General features: G+C 38.3%; 4 protein-coding genes across 8 annotated transcripts; 2 read left to right on the forward strand and 2 right to left on the reverse strand.

The window, feature by feature from the left end:
* The first annotated feature begins 250 nt into the window (after positions 1-250).
* LOC131306902 (uncharacterized) lies at positions 251-981 on the forward strand. The gene is made up of 2 exons (XM_058333331.1): positions 251-776; positions 856-981. Exons 1-2 carry the CDS (start codon positions 450-452, stop codon positions 979-981), a joined length of 453 nt encoding a protein of 150 aa, XP_058189314.1. The 5' UTR covers positions 251-449.
* Positions 982-5245: 4264 nt separating this feature from the next.
* LOC131308446 (uncharacterized) lies at positions 5246-6893 on the reverse strand. Its single transcript, XM_058335382.1, has 3 exons — positions 6784-6893; positions 6457-6682; positions 5246-6368 (listed from the first exon to the last, which is right to left on the reverse strand). The coding sequence occupies exons 1-3, from the start codon at positions 6847-6849 to the stop codon at positions 5890-5892; spliced, it is 771 nt and encodes a 256-aa protein (XP_058191365.1). The 5' UTR covers positions 6850-6893; the 3' UTR covers positions 5246-5889.
* A 1767-nt stretch (positions 6894-8660) lies between these two features.
* Positions 8661-14016, forward strand: LOC131308334 (uncharacterized). The gene is made up of 2 exons (XM_058335249.1): positions 8661-9067; positions 13221-14016. Exons 1-2 carry the CDS (start codon positions 8937-8939, stop codon positions 13678-13680), a joined length of 591 nt encoding a protein of 196 aa, XP_058191232.1. The 5' UTR covers positions 8661-8936; the 3' UTR covers positions 13681-14016.
* Positions 14017-14472: 456 nt separating this feature from the next.
* On the reverse strand, positions 14473-18704 carry LOC131307657 (F-box protein CPR1-like). Of its 5 annotated transcripts, none has more exons than XR_009194190.1 (4): positions 17301-18663; positions 16819-16897; positions 15785-15908; positions 14473-15062 (listed from the first exon to the last, which is right to left on the reverse strand). XR_009194190.1 is itself a non-coding variant. In XM_058334280.1 (3 exons), the coding sequence occupies exons 1-2, from the start codon at positions 18434-18436 to the stop codon at positions 16858-16860; spliced, it is 1176 nt and encodes a 391-aa protein (XP_058190263.1). In that variant the 5' UTR covers positions 18437-18704; the 3' UTR covers positions 14473-15908; positions 16819-16857. The 5 variants fall into 5 exon arrangements, 3 of the variants coding, with proteins under 3 accessions (XP_058190263.1, XP_058190264.1, XP_058190266.1); XR_009194191.1 differs by having other exon boundaries at positions 15709-15908; XM_058334280.1 differs by having other exon boundaries at positions 14473-15908; positions 17301-18704.
* Positions 18705-23809: the final 5105 nt, after the last annotated feature.

Below are 23809 nucleotides of genomic sequence, written 5' to 3' on the forward strand. Positions count from 1 at the left end.
AATTACTATTTTGCCCATGTGCAGAGTTATATTTGATTATGTATTAAAACCAGTATATAAATTTAAAAATCAATATATTTAAGCAATTTTGCACAATTGGAAGTATTAGAAAATGAATTTATTAAAAAAGGTATATTCTATAAAATTTATATTAAAAAACGTTTTTAATATAAATTGTTCGTATTTATGTATGATTTTTTTTTTTTGGAAATTGTTTTTGTTTGTTTTAATGAAAAGACAAATTAGGATAGATTTGAATGGAATGTATGATTTTAGATTGAATGGAAAGTAAAAGTTGGTTGAATGGTGAATGGTGGATATATTATTGAATGGTGGATATGTAGTTGAATAGTTGTTGAATTTTTGGTTATAAATAGCAAGCAAACTTGGTTCAAACTCATTCAATAATATCAATTACAAAAACTTGTGTCATATTTCTTTTTTGTTGTATGGCTGGTCGTCCGCCTCCTCGTCACAATTGGGTCCAGGCTGAGGAGATGTTGTTGATTTCGGTACTGAAATCAATGGTGGTATCCCGATTGTGGACCACCAGGAGTGGACACTTTCGTCCAAGTTACACGAGCTACTTGAAACGTTTCATGGACAATGATTTTCCCGATGCTAGCATTGAGGAATGGCATATTGAAGCGAAGATAAAGAAGTGGCGCCGTACTTGCTTCATCATTGTCAACCTACTTGAGCGTCCCGGGTTTGAATGGGATGCAAGTCAAAACATGGTGGTGGCTGAAGACGATGTTTGGAATGCATTCGTCCAAGTAAGACTTAATAAAGTGTTATAAATTTTTGTGAAATGTCAAGATATTTTTTGTTCTTAATTTTTTCATTTTGACTTAGCTTAACAAACAAGCTAGGGAGGCAAGAGATGTTCAATTTCCACTGTTTGAAGATTGGCGTGTTTGCTTCATTCCTCCTCCCGAAGAGCCCGAGGACGAGGAGTATGTCAAGATGGCGGAAAAATAAATAGCATTATTTATGGATGTTATGTCATTTGTTATCTCTGTTCATGATGTTCGAATATAATGTTAAAACGTCTTCATTTAAAATAAATTACAACTTGTCTCCGTTCATAACATGTGAATTTTACATAATATTGGAACGTCCAACTTCATTCGGAATGGAGAACAAGTGCCAACAAAATACAACCTACGAAACCTAAAAAAAACATAGAACAAACGACCAGCATCCATTGATTTCATGTTGAAGTCCCACCGCACTTGCAAATGTGGAACTTTTGGCTTCCAACTTTGTGAGCTCGTATCTCTTCTCGTGAAACTTGAGCAATGCTTCTTCGGCTCCATCGAATGTCTTGTATCTTTTCGCCATGCTTCCTGAGTATCCATTAACTTGGAGTTGAGCTTCTCCCCAAGTTGTATAGATGCCCGGCTTACGCCCAACGAAAACCACCCAATAATAGTCTTTTTCTTCACCTGTCATTGAATAATCTATTCGAAAACAACATTATAAGTCACCACAAATGCATGAACCAAAATGCCTCTTAATCACTAATAAATAGTTGGAAAAAAAAACCCGCATTTGGCTCAAATTTCATCATCGCCAATTGACACATTTAGGACACAGACTACGACACAAGTAACAATGGTACCATATATAAGAGGACTTTTGTAGTCAAATAGTTGCAAACATGTAGCTCAGATATGTAGACATCTTTTGCAAGGACTAGGCTGCAACATGAGTTGCCAAATGACCCTCTCAAACATTGCCCCGCCTAAGTCCCCAACGTGTCTTGTTAAATTTTCATCACAGCCACATACATAGATATACACACACAAAGGTTTTGGCCTCTGTTTATGGGTTAAAGCTGCAGGTTTTTGGCTCAGTTTGTGGCTGCATGTTCATTGAGTATATACATGCAGGTTTCAGTTCAGTTCGTGGCTCAGAAAACTTTCATCATAACCACACAAAAATCTGAGCAAAAACTCTCAGTTTTAACTCAGGAATGTAGGCACAAAACTTAACCAAAGCCCCACAGTTTTCACACATACACAGAAGGCCACAAACCTGCAGGTATATACCCATAAACTGAGTGACAATATAAAAATCCACACCTCCTCACCAAAACTGAACCAAAGGCACATAACAGAACCAACCAATGCAGTTTTCAAGCACAAATAGAACCACAATACTAAACCAAAACCTGCAGGTTTTACTGAACCACAATCTGTGTGCAGAAAACTGAACCAAAACCATGGCAGAAAGTTGAGCAAAACATAACCATAGGCCACAAAACTGAACCAAATAGATAATCAAGAGAAGAAACTAAACGAAAACTAAACCAAACAGACAAGCAGAACCAAAATTGAACCAAAAGTGTAGCAGACAGATGACGAGAGCCAAAACTGAACCAAAACTGTACCAGACAGACAAGGCCAACCAAAACAGAACCAAAACAGATAAGCACAACCAAAACTCAACAAAAACTGAACCAAAACAGATAAGGATAACCAAAACTGTAGCAGACAGATGAGCAGAGCCAAAACTGAACCAAAACAGATCAGCACCGCTTAAATTGAACAAAAACTGTAGCAGACACATGAGCAGAGCCAAAACTTAACCAAAACAGTACCAAAACAGATAAGCACAGCCAAAACTTAACCAAAACTGTAGCAGACAGATGAGCAGAGCCAAAACAGAACCAAAACAGATAAGCACCGCTCAAATTGAACAAAAACTGTAGCAGACACATGAGCAGAGCCAAAACTTAACCAAAACTGTACCAAAGCAGATAAGCACAGCCTAAACTTAACCAAAACTGTAGCAGACAGATGAGCAGAGCCAACACTGAACCAAAACTGAACCAAACAGACAAGCACAGCCAAAACTGAACCAAACAGACACACACACACACAAACCAGTACTCACCGAAATCCCTCTGTCATTGGTCATGCATGAACCAATAGTGGCCAAAACTAGCAGTTTTAACCCACCTACAGTGGCCAAAACTTGCAGCTTTAACCCGTAAATAAAGGCACAAAACTTTAACCAAAACCTGCTGCCATTGCCACACACACACACCCTGCTATACTTTTAAACCTGCAACTTTAACCCTCAAATAGAGGCACAAGGAACTGATAAACAGAGGTCAAAAAACAAAAATATGTACTGATAAAGATGCCACAACTTGCAGCATATAAATAGAGGCCAGAACCATAAGCATAACCCAAAACTTGATAAACTCACATATGGAGGCACAAAAACAGGACCAAATCCCTGCAGTTTTAACACATTAACAGAGGCCATAAACCTGTAGTTTTGACACATACACGTAGGCCAAAAACCTGCAGAAACCAAGCTAAGTGCATAAACAACAGCACTAACAAACCAAGCTAATAGAAAACTGCAGAAACCCACTTGGAGCATTTCCCAAATTTCCATAACAGAAACCAACCAACTAGGAAAACATCATGCTATTTTTTGCAGTCATCTATTCACAACACTACCTCAAAAATAGGTCAGAAAACATCATGCCCTGCAGTTTGCACACACACACACACACACATATAGCAGAACAGAAAACTGCAGAAACCAACTTGGTAGTGGACTATAGGTTTTGGCCTCTGTTTGTGGGTTAAAACTACAGGTTTTGGCTCAGTTTATGGATACATTTTCGTTCAGAATACACATGCAAGTTTTGATTCAATTCGTGGCTCATAAAACTTTCATCATAGCCACCAAAATATCTGAACGATAACCCCCAGTTTTAACTCAGAAATGCAAGCACCAAACATAACCAATCCCTAATTTTAAAGAACCAGAATCTGTATGCAGGAAACAGCCCAAAAATGCAGCAACAAAACATAAGCAAACCCTGCAGTTTCATCCACAGAACAGAACCAAATGATAGCCAAAAACATAGCCAACTATTTGAAAGGGTACTAACAAACAGAGGCCAAAACTTGCAGCATATAAACGGAGGCCAAAACCACAACCATAACCCAAAACCTGATAAAACACACACACATCACCTGCAACAAATAAAAAGAACAAAAAGTAACACTCTGTACTGAAAAACAGAAGCCAAAACCTGCTCCAACAATGGCCAAAACCTGATAAACATAGGCCAAAACATACACAGGTAACCTGCAGTTGAAAGGGTACTAATGCCTGGATTGGGCTCAGACAATACATATCAATCATAAGGGTACTCATGGCTGCAACTAATGTTACCCCGCCAAGGTATCTACCTTAATTAATGTTCGAATTATTTTCATCATTGCCCATAAACATAAGTAGAATGCATAGATAACCCAGATACCTGCATTGGACATCCCATTAACAAATCAAACTACATCCTCAAATACACGATTGTTTATGTTCAGTTTAATATAAGTACACCATCGTTTCATAAGTACAAACCATATTAGGAAGAAGAGCTTATGAACAAAAGCCTCTAACTATTACAAAATAAGGGACCACATGCATATGAGTGATTTTCCGGCCACGTCAAAAAATGGGCCATATATGGTTAGGAGTTATAGATCGGCCAATTCAAAAACTTCAAGTCTACTTCTTCCCCCTCATGCCTAAACGGGACCAAAGACTATACCATCTAGGACGGCCTCAGCCCAAGCTTGTTTCAAGTGATCACGAATGCCATAGAATTGGTCCAACCTGTCTTCAGCTGCACAAATGATGGCACTTAACTTAAATCTTTGGGTATCTGTCAAGTCAAGCTTTTCAAGCTCCTGCGGCACTTGCGTGCGGCGAGCAGATACGTCTTTCGAATACCCCATTGCATTGGTGATTTTCTCCATATGACTATCACTCTTCTCGAGCCATACCTCTATGCTAGCAGCAAGGGATCCCACATCACCCATTCGTGTCCTCTTTTTCCCCCTTTGAGTTCCAGCATTAGCCGGAGGTGTGGAGGTCCGAGGAGTGGACGTCGGGAGTGACGTACGACGTGTGGAGTGTGTAGACGTAGAGACCGGAGGTGTGGAGGCCGGAGGTGTCGAGCCCAAAGGAATTTCATTGGTCATCCCCGTGAGTCCACTTGTGGGGGTGCCATGAAATTCTTCACCGAAGTATGGATAGTAGCAATCCTCATCCTCCTCAATGTCTTCATTATGGGCTGCATTTTCATTTGTTTGCGATCGCGCCATTTTCGAATGAACCTCCGCCCCTTCTTCTTTGGCCCTATCCTTTCCAAATAGGAATTCCCAATCCTTAAAATAAGGGAAACGTTTCCCACCAACCTCTTTGGCCTTCCTAGGGTACGCCTACACGAAGATTACAATCTTAGTACATCATCCCATGCCATAACATATGAATTAAAGCATTGGAAGTTACCTCTTCGTAAATTTTCCAAACGTCATCATCCACTTCAATCCTTTTGTTAACATGGTCCCACCCAAACCCACTAAGTTTTAGAATGTCCATTATTTTGGCATAAGTTTGTCTCCAATACTTCACTTTCGAGTCAATGTGGGGGGAGGCCTTCAGTTTGCTCTCCGGCATGACCTTGTCCATCTCTTTCTCAAGTAGGGTGAAGAACCCAGGTTTGAACCCATTCTCCGCCCTCCATTTGTCACCGATTTTTGTGACCATGCATTTCATGAGGGCATCCTCTTCGGATTTCCTCCACACCCTACGCGTCTTTGAAGCCTTTCTTGTAGGCATATCACCTTCTTGGGTATCCATTGCTGAAAATAGATTTTAAGGTCGACAACGAATGATTATATCACAAGTCTATTATGAACTACAAACCGAAAATTGAATTACAATGAACTTACTACAATGTTTTTGAATTATAATGTTTACATCATAAAAGTTCTTCGAACCGCAATTAGAATGTTTACATCATAAAAAGTTCTTCAAATACTTGAACACAAATACACTAAAGAAACTTCGTCATGGTGGGAAAACCTCTTGTCCCCCACCATTTCCTAGCCAATGGTTGTACATGGCTGTAGCCAACGCATCCCTCTCCCCGGTCCATTGATTGGAAGTTTCTATGGTAGTGATGTGATCATCTGCCTCGACATCGTGTATGTGATCACGTTCCCATGTCGTGTATTCGTTCTCAATGGGATCGTTGGGCATCTCTCTTTTGATGAGGTTGTGGAGAAGACAACATGCTGTCAGGATAAGTGTTTGAGTCCTAATGGGGTAATAGGAGTGAGACCTCAATATTGCAAATCGCATCTTCAACACACCAAAGCTTCTCTCAATCACATTCCTAGCAGCGGAGTGCTTCATGTTGAAGTACTCCTCTTTCGTAGTAAGCATGTGACCTTGCCTCCAAATGTTAATGTGATATCGCTGGCCGCGGTACGGTGCTAGGAAACCCTCAGCATTTTGGTATCCGGCATCCACAAGGTAGTATTGTCCTGTTCCAAATGGAAGTTATGGCATTAAAGGAATGGTTCATACTAGGAATAGAGGGAAAGGAAGGTGAACTTAGGAATTGACACATACCACGGGGGACTCTCAAACCATCGGGTCTTGAAATGGCGTTCGCCAAGATCCTAGAGTCAGTGGCCAACCCTTCCCAACCAGACAAGACAAAGACAAACTTTAGGTCTCGACTACAAACACCTAAAACATTTGTGGCAATCTCACCCTTCCTTGACCTATAGCGTGGCCTGTCAACTGCCAGGGGATTAACTGGCACGTACGTCCCGTCCAATGCCCCGAGACAATTCTACGACAACATTTTAATATGACAAAATCAATACTACGTCCATATGGTAAGAGTAGAGAAAACCAAATAGGAGACTTACAAACAATTCAAATGAACTTTACCTGAAACCAACTCCATCTACTGTCATCGTAGTTAGGAGGTACGGGCTCGGGCCTGACTAGGAGCATGTCGAAAAGGCGCAACACACCTTGGAGTATGACATTGAAATGTCTGCTTATAGTTTCAGTCGATCTCCAAAAGTGCAAATTTGTACGCCTCTGTTTTGTATGGTGACCGAGGATGAACAAAAAAATAGCTACCCTCTCCTCAAGATAAACATTTCGCGAGTCTCCTAACCCAACACCTCGAAGTAGACAGCACAACCTAAAAAATGTATGTCTATTTACCCTTAACTGCTCGTGGCAATCTACTTCATTACCATTGACAAGCCTATTGACGGCATCTACTTGGGTCTGGTAGTAGTTTGGATTAGGAGACAACTCAGGACGGAGATAATGTGCCGTTGACACAATGAAGCAATACATCCGAAACACACCCATTGCAGCACGAATGTACATATTTAACGCAATAAATGCCTCTTCCTCTTCTCTTCTCCTTATTTCTGTTCTGTTTAATCTTGCCATCGTAAAAAAAACCTCAAAAAGGCCTTCATGCAATTTAGAATACACCAAAAGTATAACTTGTAATGTTATGTAATGGCTTTATTTATGAACTTTATGCTTTCAAATTTACTCCAAATGTCAAGTATCGAAAAGTCACTGCTTCTTTGTTTTGAAATGCCAACTGGTTTTATAATTGCAACAAAACTTGTTACGCACTACCACAACGCAAAAAACCTGACAAAGAAAAACAACGAACCTAGAAAAAGTAATCCTAATCTACAACTTGCACAAATATAAGTGGGCTTACACAACCTGCCAACAACAAAAAGAGGGCTTACACTACGCGAAAAAGAAACCCTAATTACAATGGTTCAGAAAATTAATCTACACAAATAAACTTTTACTACTCTTTTACAACAATATGCACAAATAATCTGCACAAATAATGATTCAATAAACCCTAATCAGTTTGCAAATTTAACACATTTCTCAAATCCTAATCAGAAATATCAGTTCACAAAACCTTAATCAGAACAAATCTGTTCGCAAAACCCTAATCAGAATGATCACCTCGCAAAACCCTAATCAGAATAATCTGTTCGTAAAACCCTAATCAGAATAACAAGTTCGCAAAACCCTAATCAAAAAAATCTGTTCACAAAACCCTTATCAGAAAAATCTGTTTGACAAACGCTGGTCACAAAAATCAGTTTGCACAACCCTAATCTGAATAATCAGTTCGTAATCAAAAAAATCTGTTTGCAAATCCGTAATCAAAAAAATCTGTTCCAAAAATCCTAATCACAAAAATCACCATAAACCGTATATCCCGTACGAAATATACACACAAACACAAACAGAGATAATGGCGTGATGAAGATGAGGGCTTGACAACCAAATCTCGTACACACAATCACACACACAAAAACAGATCTGAGAATCGATACATAGATCGTGTGACGAAGATGAGGGCGTGAGAAACATTACAGAACGAATTTTATGCCATACCTGAGTTCGCAAAAGGAGAAATCGACCAAATCGCCACCAAATCCTCTCCTCCACAGACCAGAAAAGGGCAGCACCACAAATGGTAAAGCGACGAGGCCTGGGGGTGGGAAAAAGGGATAACGAGGGGTATCTTCGTTCACAAAACCCCCTCCACAGCCGGATTAAATTTGGGGACCTCAGGAGGAGCCCAAAAGTAAGACCGGAGAAACCCTAGAACTCGCGAAAACGAAGAGGGGGTGGAAAATAAAAAGATCTGGTAATTGGCATGCCAAACGAAAGAAAAGGCGTGGGGCCCTCTCCATATACCCCTTCTAATATTTCCCCTCCTCTTTTTCCTTCATCCAAGCAAGGCCTGAAAACCTTTGAGGCGTCGATAAAATTTGCCCTGGATTTAATCGAGAACAGGTTGGAATATTCTGGGTGCCCGGAAAATGGGTTGGTGACTTGAGAGAGATGCTAAAACGAAAACGTCGTAAACAGAAACGAAATCGAATCAAGAAGGGAGACCTCAACTTGAGGAAACAATAGAGAGGAGGAGAGATATCTGAAGAATATACATACTATAATGTACTACGATAGAGTAACACTGTAACATATATACAGAAGAGAGAGAGAGAGAGTTTTTTGGAGGGAGTGGGAAGAAAATGGTGCTATGGGAGATCACACTGGGAACGGCTTATTTTTTGGGCTTGAAACGGACTTACAGGCTTGCCCTCAAGATTCAACGTCGCCTTATTTTCCCTAAGTACCCTAAGATCCGTCAATTTCTTCAGAGGTATGCCCCTCCGTATCGCCAATCTCTCGCTTTTGTTGTTTCATTTTTTATTTCTCGTATTGTTTTTCGATGGGTTTCGAGCGACTGTGATCACGTTTGAATTGCCGTGTTTAGGAATTGCATTTTCTATTGGTGATTGATACAAACGCACCTGAATAGTATACGCCTGTACGGAATGAAAATGGTCACGTTTTAATGATGCGGCCTTGAAGGGGGCTTTGTTTGTGGGTAAAGTCTATTGACATTTTTTGGGTTTTTGTTTTTCTCAATTCGAAATTGATGCTTGTGTAAGTGGAATTTAGGATTGCTACCGATCAGTTTTCGTGTATGAAGACCTGAGATCTATGATGATTTCCCGTAGTCAAGAAAGTTTAGGCTCATCTAGACCAGAATGGTTGGTTGTTTTAGGGCTCCGCTCTGAGGAGTTCTAAATTTGGGCTAGGCGAATAGATACGTAATGAGGTATAAGATATTGTGGAACTTAGGCAGTGTGGGGCGTTGGAGGGTTTTGAGAAAGAAATGGAACGATCATTCATCATCGGTGCCCAAATGGAATGGCCATTATCTAAATAGTTGCATGGTGATTTTGAGAAAACAAAGGTTCGAATGAGCATTCTGAGGGAAGGACCTTTCCATTGCAGCTTCATTCCAGTGAACCCAATGATGAATGTTGACACAAAAGCTTTTATTCTCTCGTCTTAGCAAAAATATGTCGTGGCAAATGAGAGATGTAATAGATTTATATCCTATGACACAAGTGCAAGGAAATTTCAAACATACTCAAAATGCATTAATCGGTGTATGATGATCGCATATTTGGTTTTAAAAAACAGTAGTGGTTACGATGATGCAATTTCAGGGTGTATAGCATAACTGTTAGTGATAATTGTGGACATGATTTTTCTTACTTTTTACCCAATATAGAAATGATAACCGATAACCATGTTTTTTGTTTCAGAATTGCAAAAATTGGGCTTTAGAATGGTGCTTGGCGGCTTTTCCTTGTTTTCTATTCCTTCCAACCATTGTATTTTTTTATTATTAACAAGCCGTTCTGGAAATAGTTTTTTAATGAAATTATGAGTCCTAAATTTCTTGTGCATTAGTTCAAGGTTATTTACTGCTATAAACTTGTAGATTACAAATAAGGAAAGGGACAACTGGTTTTATGCTCAATTGTGTCAATTATAATTTCAAAGACATTGTAAGGAGATTCTTAGGTTGACCGTTGATGGGGACTGATTTTAAGTAGAGAATCCACTTCTTGGGTAAATTGCTGTCCTTTTGCAAACTTTTCTGTGAAAATAAATGAATTCAAGGTTTTTTTTTGTTTTTTTGTTTTTGTCCGTAATGGCTGTAATGGCCCGTTACCACTGTTACGTAACAACATATTTAGTTGCATGACACCGGCATATGGGTTGTTTCGGGATTTGGCCATCCACTGATAACATTATGTGATGGCCGGTAGTCTTACGTAATACTGATATTTCAGGCCATCATGATAGGAATGGGAATTGTTCTGGAACTCTGGATGTTTGGGTTCGCGGAATCAGATATAAGATAGGCTGCCTAATATGCTTTGAAAATGCTCTCCATTCTATCAAATCGTAACAGGAAGTGCATTGGTACCTCTCTAAAATTCTCCTCCTTTGCAACTTTAGATTAATGTTGGGTACCTCACTTACGTTTATGGTAAAGCAAGAGTATATTAAATGCCAACATCCATGTTCCTTCTCGGAATACAACCCTTAGCTATTGTGCTTTCTTCCCAAATTTCCAAATGTATTCCTTATCAAAGTGGTAATCATGGTACCGAGTTCTTTATACATTGGCTCACTCTTTCTACTTAAAAGAAAATCCGATACTAATTCAGAAACTTTAGAATAATTGTAGGGATCTGAAATAAGGGTGAAGTCGGGGAAAACATTATGCTATAATGGGTTAATCTGACCCTCAAGGCTGATAACATTTGTCTAGTAATGAAGATAAAAAGGAAGAAAAAGCAAGCGTTGGTTTAAGTTGAAACTTGTTCTCAACATTATATTGCACTGGAAGGAAGATTTTGTAACGGCTTCCTATCTTCCTAGAGAAAGACCAATGTAGATTACATTGGAAGAACTAAGTGTAGATACATAGTGCTCCAATGTAAAGATAAGACATGTGGTTTGATTGTGAACAAGTTTGCATTGATAGGCCCTAACAATAATATTAGGACTTAAGGTTATGACAGAATTTAATGTGCATGTATTTCTAGGTGCTTTTACATTTCAAGGTGAATGGAAAATTTTAATTGAGGTTCTTATTCTAAGGTAGACTGGTGGGTGATAAACGATCTATTCCAGGGATGCTATTTTGATGGAGATTTTTTGAGGTTTGTTGAATTTTTTGTTTGCTGCATTTTTGCATCTCATGTTCGATTGAAAAAAGAGATGAAAATAGACGCAAGAGAACTACCATGGGGAGGGATGGTGAAGAAATTCAAGTAGCTTGTGGTGGATTCGGATATGGTCTTCCTTTTGGAGGAAGGGTTTGGATTTGGAATTTTTTTTAGATTAGGTGTGGTTCAGAAAGTCGCTTTGTTGTTTTGCTTGGGAGTTTGACCGATGTCGAAATCTGTAGTTACCTGTTGTTCAGAAAGTGCCTTTTTCTTGTGAGTTTGATCAGTGTCAGAACTTGGAAATGAGCAGTGTCTGGTAATTCACAAGGGATTCGACTACGATGTGTGTCTCTGTCTTCATAGATGATTCAGAGGGGTAGGATGACTTCAACAGTAATTATTGATTTTAGGGTAGAACGTGGAGGGAGGGTGTAATACCCCATGTTTGTGTCTCATGGCTGGGTTACAGGAAGCACGAGTACTCTCATCACACACTACTTCCAAAGAACTTGGGCCGAAGCATTTTGGGCCACTTGGTTAGGCTCTAACACTTTATTGGGCCTGTGAAGGGTGGGTCTTTACAAAAGGTCACTATTAGTGTCATTTATATTGTGGAGAAGATAGGTAGACTGATAGAGGTTATTATTCAAGGAATCAAGTGATAAACTTTTCTTCAGATTGTGATGGATAGGAAGGCATCAGTGTAGATGACCTTACTAGGGTTTTCCGTCGCTTGTTTCTGGTTGATAAATGTATAGGATTGGGATAGGTTTTCTGTGGTTTGTCTGTCTCTTCATCTAATTTTTGTAATGTGCGTCAGTGCATGTTATAATTGTACAATCAAAATACATCAAGGCTCATGGCTTATGAGTGGGAAGTGTTTGCTATTGGAATGCATATACTACAACTTCAGCTGAAATAAGAGAATTGCTTGCTTATGCTTAATTATCTTATCTTACTGCTGCATATCCTTTGTTGTTCAAACAGACATTGAACTTGGTAAAGGGTCGCATCTTATATTTGGTGGATTAGGTTGGTTTTCTGGTAATTGGGAAGATTGGTTATACTAACATCAATTGAAGTGTCCGATCATATTTAATGAAGTTACCTGACCTATATACTGGAGCAGGATATTAGCAACTCAGCTCAAAGGAAGAAATTAGAAAATTATGGAAGGCTCTTTTCTTTACACACAGAATTTAATTTTTTCTTCAGATTTCTAGAATAGGTTCTGACTGTATATGGATTGGAGCTCCGCAGAACTAATGCTTGAACTACTTTCACTCCAACACCTTCTTGACTTGATTGCCAGTTACACTTCATCTCATTAGGAGTTCCTTTTGTCTGCTATTTTCCATTTCTGGGAAAATTGTAACGTTTAAACCTTCAAATGCATTGGGATCTCTGTGGATCTCAAATGGAGCATCTTCCTGTTTCGCAGGTTTCCAATGATACAAATGTTGCCAATCTTTTTGCTCCATATCAAATTAGGGCTTGTATATTGTTCCTTTTCTTTAGTTGGTACCACTAAAAAACCGTACTGGATTTCTTTTTAACATATAATTGATGCTTTTCTATTTCTCTCCCAACTGTCACACATCCATACGTAAATGCTCAGACAAATTAGAACTAGCCACTTTTATTTCTGTCATTCCCCGCGATAGCACCCATGTCATATTTTGCTCTATTGTTTGGTTCTGCTATAATTCTAACACATTTTGTGCATCCCTTTTAGAAACGTCATGTATCAATGCCCTTCTTCTTTGTGTAATGCAGAAGAACACGTGCTGCGTTTGATGTGGCACTAAAGGTCCACCAGAACATACAACAAAGAGATATTGAAGTGGGTCGGAATCTTGGAAACTGGATCCTCCGTTGTCTTGATAAGATGAAGCCATCAGCTCAGATCCGTGGTACCACTTGTGCAAAACCCCCGTCAAGTGGTAACTCTAGCACAAACATGACAAAACAGATATCCAATTCATCTCCCAACCAGAAGACTTCTAGTGGCTTCAAAAACTCTGATAGGCATCTGTTTACCTCATCAAGAAATACATGGTCGAGACCTTTTCCCACCATTGGAATGATGATGAGGCCAGCTAAGCCTGTTGGAACCAACACCACACACAGGTATTTGAGTTTCTATGGCACTGAAGCTTCAAGATTTCGCCAAGGAAGAGGGCGATTCGAGGGAGTGATCCGGAAAGACATAATGGAGTGGATGTTGCAGCACTAAGGCAGATGGATAGATTTGCCATTTGCCTTCGCTGTGGGATTTGTCCAGTGCTGGGCTCAATATCCAGACTATGCCATGTTAAGGCTGTATTTCAAAGAGATGGTATTTCAAAGAAGATGCGAACGGTCTCTAGAAAACTGCTGGCTTAACCTTGTTTTCTTTGTGGTTAATTATGTGCTCAAGTGAGACATAACCTTATATTTTCTGGGTCATGTAGTTTCTGGATAGGAGATGGTTTTACTGTTTGTTTAGTCGGTTGTATTTTCTAGACATGGGATGGTTTTACATGTAGCAAGAATAAGCGTAGCAATTGAAGATGTATCACAGATTCACAAATGAGTCGCAAAGAAATTCAGATTAGGAAATCCTGAAATCTTTTTATCAACCATAATCACGCACGTATGGAAGCAGATGTCTTAATGCATTTCTGATAACTAGACACATATCTCCATAGAATGGCAAGTCAATACATAGAATGGCAAGTCAATACAAATGAATTCCATGTTTCTATACTGAAGGCCGTGAGAAATATGTAGAGGGAAAAACGTCGACAGGGCAACTGGAAGAATATTAACGTTGTTCACTTCATCATCCTCTTCGTTTTTACCTTCCCCTCTATAAATCCTTCCAACATCATTAATTGCAACGAAGCCGAATTCCAAGAACAAACAAACAGAAACAATTTCAAGCACTACTACAACAGTAGCAACTTAACTCGCAGATCATGCACATTTATCGCACAACAAATAAAAAAAACCCATATTTCTACTCGAAATAGTTGGAACTTGGAAGTGAAGTTCAATCCACTTGTAATGAACTAAGAAGAATTGCAAAGTAATATCGGCTGAAGTAAATATCAGCATAATGTTTCTTCCTACCTACTGGTTAAACAAGAAATCATTACAAAGGGAAAGACAATGCACAACCCCGAGAGCCAAGTCTTAAGCTCAGGTTCTGCTTTTCAGTTACTACATACTCATAAACCAAGTATACAACATTGAGTCTGTATTCTCAGTTCTGCTTTTCAGCTACTACAAGTTCATAAACCAAGTATAACATGTAAACAACCATGGGTCCCATGTATTGGGACATTGGGATGAGGCCAGAAAAAGAACATTCGTACATGAAGTCCGTCTTAAGATGCAAATCCTGACTCTTCCAGAAAAGTCATGTACGTGCTGTAAGGAATACCTCATGGATCATCAACAGTATTAGCAGAAAGCTACTTGTCAACTGAGTCACAGCTGCACCACCTCTGCCAATGTACACCCAGAAGCCATCTGAAGCAGAACTGTTAAGGAAAGAGCTTCCGGTCCCAGTTCTTTTTTTTTATCAGTGCTTCCGGTGGTCCCTGTTCGGTATTGCTTCAGGAAAATATTGTCCTTGAAAACCGATAAAATTGTGAGATAGAATTTGAAACGAGAACATTCGCGGAATGGTAGGGGTAGAACCAATTGAAGATAGACGAAGAAAATAGATTAAGGTGGTTTGGATGTGTTTGTAGTAGATCGACTGATTCTGTAGTTAGAAAGAGCGATATCAGTACGATTGAGGGTAACACTAAAGGGAAGAGAAGACCAAAATTGACATTGGAGGTGGTAATTTGAAAGGATCTAGGATTTTTTGAATATTATGGAACTCGATGCTCTTGATAAAGCTCAATAGAGAGAGAGAGAGAAAAAAAAAAACAGATTTATGTAGCTGGCCCCAATTGATTGGGAGCTAGGCATTGTTTGATTTGGTTTGGTTTGAAACGTATAAAACAAAAGCAACTCAAAAAGTTTTCGTGAAACTGTTGCCAAAGTAGTATTTTGGAACATCTCCTAAAAACAGCACAATTTTCAGCATACTACAATGAGAGTTCCTGATAAGTGATTACAAATTCAAAAGAAAATGAAACAAACAGAAAACATAATCTCGTGCTTTCATCAATTTTATTTTTGAAAGTTCTGTATGTATAGTTTCATAGGTATGTTTTTGAAAGTTTCAGAAAGAAAAGAAGTGAAAAGGGTAATGGGAAAAAAATACCAAACAGGTCCTAGAAGTTCTGCAGTTGTCTCTAAGAGCAAAAGAGAAACGCATAGGATTTGTAGGAGATTGTAACCTCAACAAGTTTGTTACCAATACAAGCAGCTTATAGCATGCCCTGGACCAATGCTGATTGTTTGCTAATTAGTGACGATTCCTGGCCTGTCATAGCAAGTTTCCCATACCCAAATTGAAAGTACCTGCAAGAAGAGAATAACCTGATCAACATTTTATGAGCCAGACTAAGTCTGAAAAGATTTCAGGTTGAAGGTCACTTGAAACAAGTTGAATCTCAGATCTTATTGCTTAGTTTGTGGGACGCGTAAATTAGCTACGTCATCTTTACTTTGATACTCTACGGGTATAACATGAAAAGAACGTGGAAGCCCATTAGTCTGAATATCCATGAATCAGTCAATGCCCTAATGTTTACACCAGACCTGTTTTCCATCTCCCTCCATTGATCAACAGGAGATCCCAATCTGTTACATTATACACATTATCTCTTGTTAAAATAATCTCTCTTGAAAGCACCGTTCCTTGTTGAGCGCAAGGTGTTGGCAATTGGAAAATCTAAATAATGGTCAGAATACTTTGTAATGAAATATCAGGTTTCAGCTGTGCTTTCAATCCTTATCTACCCAATTACAATCCAAAAACCATAAACCCCCGACCCTTAACCTTCGTTGTAATTTACTTTTTCACAAAAAAGAAAAAAGAAAAAAAGAAATGGAAGTATAACAAAAAGCACATCTCATCCAATTTCTTTACTCGCACCCTAAAACTTCCTACGCAACGCTGTCGCCTCATTCCAGCATTGACCTAAGAAAAACAAGACGTCTTATGTGGAAAACTTCTGAGTGAAAATAATTAAATTGGTCAATGGACTAATGCTGAACAATGGAAGGAACGGGTGGGAGAAGGGGCTGCAGGACGATCTTCTTCACATGCTCAAAGAACTACCAAATGCCATTCCAATCAAATAGGATGAGATAACCCAATCTCTATTCTTCTAACCAGAACAGTGTAAAACAAGAGCTTTATGACCAAATAAGACCAAACCAAGACGTATAAAATGGAGATCCCAACGAAAGCCATTCATTAACCTACCTATCCAACAAAGCTCCACTGCTATCTCTTCCAGAAAGCTTATAGCACCAGCTTGAAGCCCTTTGACAAGAAATTACCCCTGAGATCAAAATTCAAAATATGAGGTACAAAGCTACACGAGGGTCACCCAGAAAGAGGCCTTAAAATATTTAACTCTAACCATATATACACCATCAATCCACGATGAGAACTCAAAGCAATTGCAATGCAAATTAACAGATCATACAAAGACTCCTTGCAAGCCATTATGCACGAATCTTGTTGATAACACAGAAAAATAAATACGTGCACATAGCTAAAAAGCCCACCAAGAAGCAAATGAAGACATTTCATCAAGCCCGTATTTCCATATCATATGGCTTGCACCACGTATTCACCGTGCCACTAAGAGTAGCCAAATTATTTCCAACTGAAGCAGCAAAAGCAAGATAGATTAAAAGTAATTTAAAAAAAATACCAAGACAACATGTCAATTAGCTTACATATTCTTCTCCTCTTGTTCTTGCTGCTTCTTCGGATCAATTTCACTTCCATCAGTGAGAGGGACAAGGCTTCCCACCCACATCTCTACCTGCGAGAATCCTCGTAAACTACGCATCGTAACATTCTTGATTGCCTCCCGTTCTAAGGTGTACCAAAGAAATCTCCTAGTGTCTTGTTCCAATAATATTTCCTCACCACTCTGTGAGTAAGCAATGGGCATCACATACTGGAAAGGCCCAATCACACCCGGTTGCACAATCGAAATCAACTTACTCCACGATTCATTCACTCCGTACTCTTTCATCACCCATATATCAACCCTATCCAAGTAGTAATTGCAAATCAACGAAAGACATCCCCCCAAGCTCTGCAAATCCATAAAGAAATTCCCATCGGAATACACTGGCTGTGGCACTAATTTAAATTCCTCACGACCTAGATCAAACCCGATAATCAAACCAGGATTAAAGGCCTCCGGTTCAGTTGTCACAACCCAGTGCAAAACACCACCAGCTAGCACCCCACCCGCCCTCTGCAAATTTGGGTATTGAGGGAACTTCTTAGCCCTATGCCACGAATTCGATCTCACACTATAAACCTTAACCTCGAAATCGAAACAACCATCATCAATCCCTTTGAGCACCACAATCCTCACCACCTTGTAATCAAGGCTAACCCTATCGTACCCGAATCCATAAACCCGACTCTCGTAGTACCTAGACAAGTTCTGGAACTCGATCGATGCGTAGGGCAACCTCCTCGACCTGCGCGTCGACGGGTTCCACAAGACCAGGGTATCCATCGTGTTGGACATGCACAGCAACCCATCGCAGGAGCCCCACACGTGGGTCCCGTAGTCCTGACACCACAAGGGGTGGTGGGTTATCTGCACGGCGTCGATCACCGCGGAGCCGTAAAGGGAGTCGAATTCCAGGGAGGAGAGGCGGTTGTCCTGCCTCAGTATGAGGCTGCGATTGGTTCTGGTTTGGATTGACCGGTTGAGATGCAAGTGAAAGAAATCAGAGCTGTCGATCAGGTCACGCCAGGACACGGAAACGCACCTGAATTGGAGAAGGGTGGTCACCGGCAAACGGGAGAGTATGTCCGTGAGCACCTCCTCAGGCAGCTGGGACATGGGTTAGACTTAGAACTGTTTTTTTTTTTAAAAAAACTGAAGAGGAATTGACTGGATTTGTATACGTGTGAGATGTTTTTGTTTTGGGTAAGTGTGAGATGTTTAGGGTTCGGTATTGAGTTCAGTCTTCGGTTGTATTCAGTTGTGTGGCTAGGGTATGGATTTGGTTGAGAAATGGGAAGTGTCCAATGGGGAAGAAGAGGGCTTGAGGGAGAGTGAGCTCTATATATATTACGTATTATTATTATGTGTTTGTGTGAGAAGTTTCGAGCCGCTTTCGGCTTTCCCCCAGTTTATAAAAACTGTCCAGTACCGTCAGGCAGTTTTTTACTGTTTCTCTGTATGTCGATGAAGTTCAGTTTAGGCCGTTTGTGAGTTTTTTTCCTAGTCTAACTTGATTTTTGACGGGGTCTGTATGCTCGATGAGCTTTAAAAAGCTAAAACGGTTTCGATCATTATCATAGACCTGAAATTGGCCAACAACAGATCCAAATTGGAGCAGATTGGATGGAGCCCAAATTGTATGGGAACCGAGTCGGGAAGAAAATTGAGTTTTAAATAAAAGACAATCGTCATAGTCATACTTGATAATTTCCTGAAATTTGTTGGAATATATTTTTAAAAGAGACTATTGAAAAAGTATGTATTAGATATTGATTTAGAAAAATGCTAAGGAGAACAAGACGTAAGAGTATTAGATGAGAATCTGACTAAAGTTGTAGAAAAATAACAAAATAGATTGACATTGACAATTATAACAATTAGTTTTATTCAAACGTAGTTTATGGATTCCGCTATAAAATCTTGTACATAAAACATCAACTCGATTAAAAAATGATATAGTTAAATGACCCTATAAAAGAGGGTTTTAGCTTATTTTCTTAGAATTCTTTATTTGGTGTTATTTTTGAATTATTTATTTCTCTTGACTCAAGGAACAAAAAAGAAAAAAATATGACTAAAAGTTTTAAAAAATTTACTGGAGATAATACCAATTCAAAACAAACATATTTTTTGAACAGTTTTTCTAAAACTTTTTTCAAGTTTGAGTTTTTTTTTTACCTTTCTTATTTTTCTCGTTAATTGACAGGAATAAATAGTCCAAAACCAGGACCGACCCAAGGAATTTGGGGGCCCGAGGCAACTCATTCAATGGCACCTTAAATTTTTGTCACAATTACATAATAATAAGAGATTATTTCATTATAAAAAAAATTAGACCAAATTTAGACTCCGTTTGTTTCGATGTAAAATGTTTTACAATGTAAAATATTTTTTTCATAAAACAAATTTTAGACTTTTATTTTTCAATATTTGGTTGACACTTGAAAAATATTTTCAGAAATCAACAAATTAGTGTAGAGAGAGAGGGGGAGGCTTAAAGAATGGAGAGATCTGAAAATATTGGAATTGAACATTGGTCAGGATTGACGATCAAGGAAATTGAGTAGTGAGAATTGCAGTAGAAAGCAGAGGATTCATTTCGAAAAATAACTTATGAAAGATTTAAGGGTAACTCATTTTCACCCAATTAATGAAAAATATTTTACATGTAAAATATTTTTCTCATTTTTACATAACCAAATACCGAAAAATAGATAAAATATCTTACCGAAAAATATTTTACGCCCAAACAAATGGAGCCTTAATAAAAAACATACTTTGATTTAGTGGTTTGGGTGTTTCTTCGTGTTCTCTTTTGGGCCAAAATTTGAGGCCCCAGGTAGGCCTCTCAAGTATTGCCGCCCACGGGCTGGGCCTGTCCAAAACATATCGACTCCAAACAAACTGAAATTCAAAATGAAAACAAAAAGAAATAAGTTAACACAATGTCACAAACACCCTAGCATTTTTGTATGAAAAATGGCATATGAAGTTTCAAATCATATTTATGCTTTCATTTTTATTGTGTTTTGTAAAAATATGATTCATCGATGGAGAAAGCTAAATTTTGCTGAAATCGTTTAGAGAAAGCTGAATTTTACTGAAGTAGTTTAGAGAAAGCTGAATTTTACTGAAGTAGTTTAGAGAAAGCTGATATGATTGATTCTTAGTCCCCTGTGGACATAGGGATGGTGCCGCTGCCCCACCGAGTGGGATTTGCTTGAGTCTCACTCTGATTGATAAATGTTCACTTCATAAAACTTGTCTCATATAATAAATATGCAAAAAATCAGTTTGATCAGATATCATAAAGTGCTTGATCATAACACTTTTATTTTGAAAAGAATAGATCTGAAGTACTAGATCAAACCACTGTAACCCATTATTTGCAAGTTATATGTGTTCCGATCAAATACGTAATAATACTCGATTGAGCTGATTTTTTGCATACATATTCTCCGTGATGAACTTTACAAAGTAAATATTTTCGATCAATTGAGACCGAATTGGGCCCCATTTGACTGGACAACACGGTACTGACCTTTTGAGAGGGGCATGACTATCCCTCAGCATCAGTTACCTTTTTTTTAGGGCAAATTTCACTGACCTCCCCTGAGGTTTCTGACACGAACAGAAACCTCTCCTGAGGTTTCTAAAATAACACTGCCCTCCCATCCTTTACCTGAAAATACCAAAGGACCCCCTCTCCGTTAATTGAACGTTAAAAACGGATGGAAAAGATTATTTCTCTGTCCACCCACTACTAAAACTAAACTAAACTCCCAACCAAACAAAACCGATGTCATTGTACTATATTTTTTACAATACCTATACTACCCTCACCAAACTCTTTACCCCTCTTATTTATAAAATATAAAATACAAAAATCACTACACTTTGTACCCGTTTCACTTTGAGATTTTGTCCTTATTTAAAAGGTTTCACATTTGCTAATTTTCTATCAAACTTTTTTGAATTATTCGTTCGTCTCGATAAGAGGAATTGAAAAAGTAAAAAAATTAAGACTTTTACCAAATATTTTGAGAAATTCAATATTTTGGATAAAAGTAACAATTTTATATTCTTTTGATTCCTCTCGTTGAGACAAACCAATGATCCACAAAAATTAACACAAAACTAGTAAATACAAAAAAAATTCAAATATGGACAAAAATAAAAAAGCCTAAAAATCCCACAAACAGGTCCGCATGAAAAAAATTCGAATATGAACAAAAACTAAAAAGCCTAAAAATTTCACAAACAAATCCCTTAAAAACCAAAAAACAAACTATTGGCAATGGAGGGTACGGGCTTGTTAGTGGGATTTTTAGGCTTTTTGATTTTTACGGGGTTTGTTTGTAGGATTTTTAGGCTTTTTGATTTTTGTTCATATTTGAATTTTTTCGTATTTGCAAGTTTTGCGTTAAATTTTTGTGGATTATTATTGGCTTATCTCAACAAGAGGAATTAAAATAGTACAAAATTATTATTTTTACCCAAAATATTGAATTTCTCAAAATATTTGGAAAAAATCTTAATTTTTTACTTTTTCAATTCCTCTTATCAAGACGAACTAATAATTCACAAAAATTTGATAGAAGATTAACAAATGTGAATCCTTTTAAATAAGGACAAAATCTCAAAATGAAACCGGTACAAAGTGTAGTGATTTTTGTATTTTATATTTTATAAATAAGAGGGGTAAAGAGTTTGGTGAGGGTAGTATAGGTATTGTAAAAAATATAGTACAATAACATCGGTTTTGTTTGGTTGGGAGTTTAGTTTAGTTTTAGTAGTGGGTGGAGAGAGAAATAACCTTTTCCATCCGTTTTTAACGTCCAATTAACGGAGAGGGGGGTCCCTTGGTATTTTCAGGTAAAAGAGGAGGGCAGTGTTATTTCAGAAACCTCAGGGGAGGTTTCTGTTCGTGTCAGAAACCTCAGGGGAGGTCAGTGAAATTTGCCCTTTTTTTTATTATCAGAGATTCAGTCACCTTTATGAGACATAAGTGAGCTAAAATTGGATCCCAAGGGGTTTGACAAGTTCAAATTTCATGAAAGTTAAATATTTCAAATTTTTGGGTTATAAAAGATTTGTTCCATCGTTAATTTTAGGATTCACAATTACTCTAGGTGCATATAAGTTGACGCATAACCGGGAAAAAAAAATGAAAAAGAAAAGAACTACTACTAAAAAGGATTCAAAGTGAACGGGAACGGGAACGGGACCGGAGTCACTGGACAAATACAAAAGTGGAGGGGAACCACATGAGATAAGTATGTATGGGTACTAGTATTGGCCTTGAGATCCCCTGTCCGACTCTTCCCGTTCGATCCGTCTATCCACTTCTCTCGGCCGTTAATTTTGTAAATCAACGGCTGCGATGAACCAAGCATGTTTTGTTCTAAAATGATGTTGTTTTGAAAAAAAAATATTCGGCCTTTCTCAACCCTTTGATTTGCAAGATCAACGACCAAAATGGGTGGAGCAGGCAGGTCGAACAAGGGATTCGGACTCCTAGTATTCCACCGTGTTTTTCTTTTCCTTGTCTCGAAGCCATCAGCACCATTAACCAGATGACGTGTGGGGACTAATTAACCAGATGACGTGTGGGGACTACTTACCGTGTCAAAAAAGTTAGCCTATTTCGTCGAAAATAAGCTTTAAAAAGGTCGTACATGTCAAGAAAGTAGTTACTCAACCGAAAAGGGTTTGGCTAAATGGTTCTGAGAAAGTAATAAGTGTTTTTTTATGAGTTCACAGATTTTTACGGAAGCCAAACATTTCCAATCATGGAGGCATTGAGAGTTATATCCGGTCATTACTTTTACAACCCCAGAAGTAGACAAAATGTATGTAAATTAATCCGAACATCAAATTACCAAAAAGAAAAGGAAAATAAAAAAAAGTTGTTTCCTCCCCCCTGCAACCTCTACTTTCCTAAAAGTGAAAGCAACAATGGCGCACACAGCAAGTTGGTTGCACCCCCCGGAAGAAAAGAACATACTAACAACTTAACAAGCCTCTGCGTTTTAAATCAAGTCCTTTTTGGTCGTCTTTTTTTTCAATTTTTTTAATACTTTAAAATCACGTTCAGAATACATTGAGCGGCTCAAATTATCGAAATTTAATCGGGGAAGGGAGGTCCGCATTGGTCCGCATGTGAAAATTTCTGTATATATACACCAATAAAATCATTCTAAATCTCAATCTCATAGTTTTCGGTCAAATTTTTATGATCCGAACCATTCAATGTATGCAGAATGTAATTTTAAGGGTGCAAGCATAAAATTAGCAAAAAATATTTTCAGAAAGTGCTTTTTTTAGCAGTTTTTAATTGAACTGTTCGTCAAATCTAAGCTAAAAATTACTCAGATCAAGCCATTTTCGATCATTTTTTTGCTGATTTCTCATGGTTATCCTTAAAATCACATTCTGATCATGTTGAGCGGCTCGAATCATCAAAATTTAATTGAAAACTATGAGATG

Source organism: Rhododendron vialii, chromosome 11a (assembly GCF_030253575.1).
Source record: "Rhododendron vialii isolate Sample 1 chromosome 11a, ASM3025357v1".
NCBI lineage: Eukaryota > Viridiplantae > Streptophyta > Magnoliopsida > Ericales > Ericaceae > Rhododendron > Rhododendron vialii.

Bases quoted from the DNA above. Each gene is read 5' to 3' on its own strand.
- LOC131306902 (XM_058333331.1), top strand. From the start codon at position 450: ATGGCTGGTCGTCCGCCTCCTCGTCACAATTGGGTCCAGGCTGAGGAG. The intron at 777-855 runs GTAAGACTTAAT...ATTTTGACTTAG, and splicing joins TTTGGAATGCATTCGTCCAA to CTTAACAAACAAGCTAGGGA.
- LOC131308446 (XM_058335382.1), bottom strand. From the start codon at position 6,849: ATGCTCCTAGTCAGGCCCGAGCCCGTACCTCCTAACTACGATGACAGT. The intron at 6,683-6,783 runs GTAAAGTTCATT...ATGTTGTCGTAG, and splicing joins GTAGATGGAGTTGGTTTCAG to AATTGTCTCGGGGCATTGGA. The intron at 6,369-6,456 runs GTATGTGTCAAT...CATTTGGAACAG, and splicing joins TGGTTTGAGAGTCCCCCGTG to GACAATACTACCTTGTGGAT.
- LOC131308334 (XM_058335249.1), top strand. From the start codon at position 8,937: ATGGTGCTATGGGAGATCACACTGGGAACGGCTTATTTTTTGGGCTTG. The intron at 9,068-13,220 runs GTATGCCCCTCC...TGTGTAATGCAG, and splicing joins ATCCGTCAATTTCTTCAGAG to AAGAACACGTGCTGCGTTTG.
- LOC131307657 (XM_058334280.1), bottom strand. From the start codon at position 18,436: ATGTCCCAGCTGCCTGAGGAGGTGCTCACGGACATACTCTCCCGTTTG. The intron at 16,898-17,300 runs GTAAGCTAATTG...TTTTGATCTCAG, and splicing joins GAACAAGAGGAGAAGAATAT to GGGTAATTTCTTGTCAAAGG.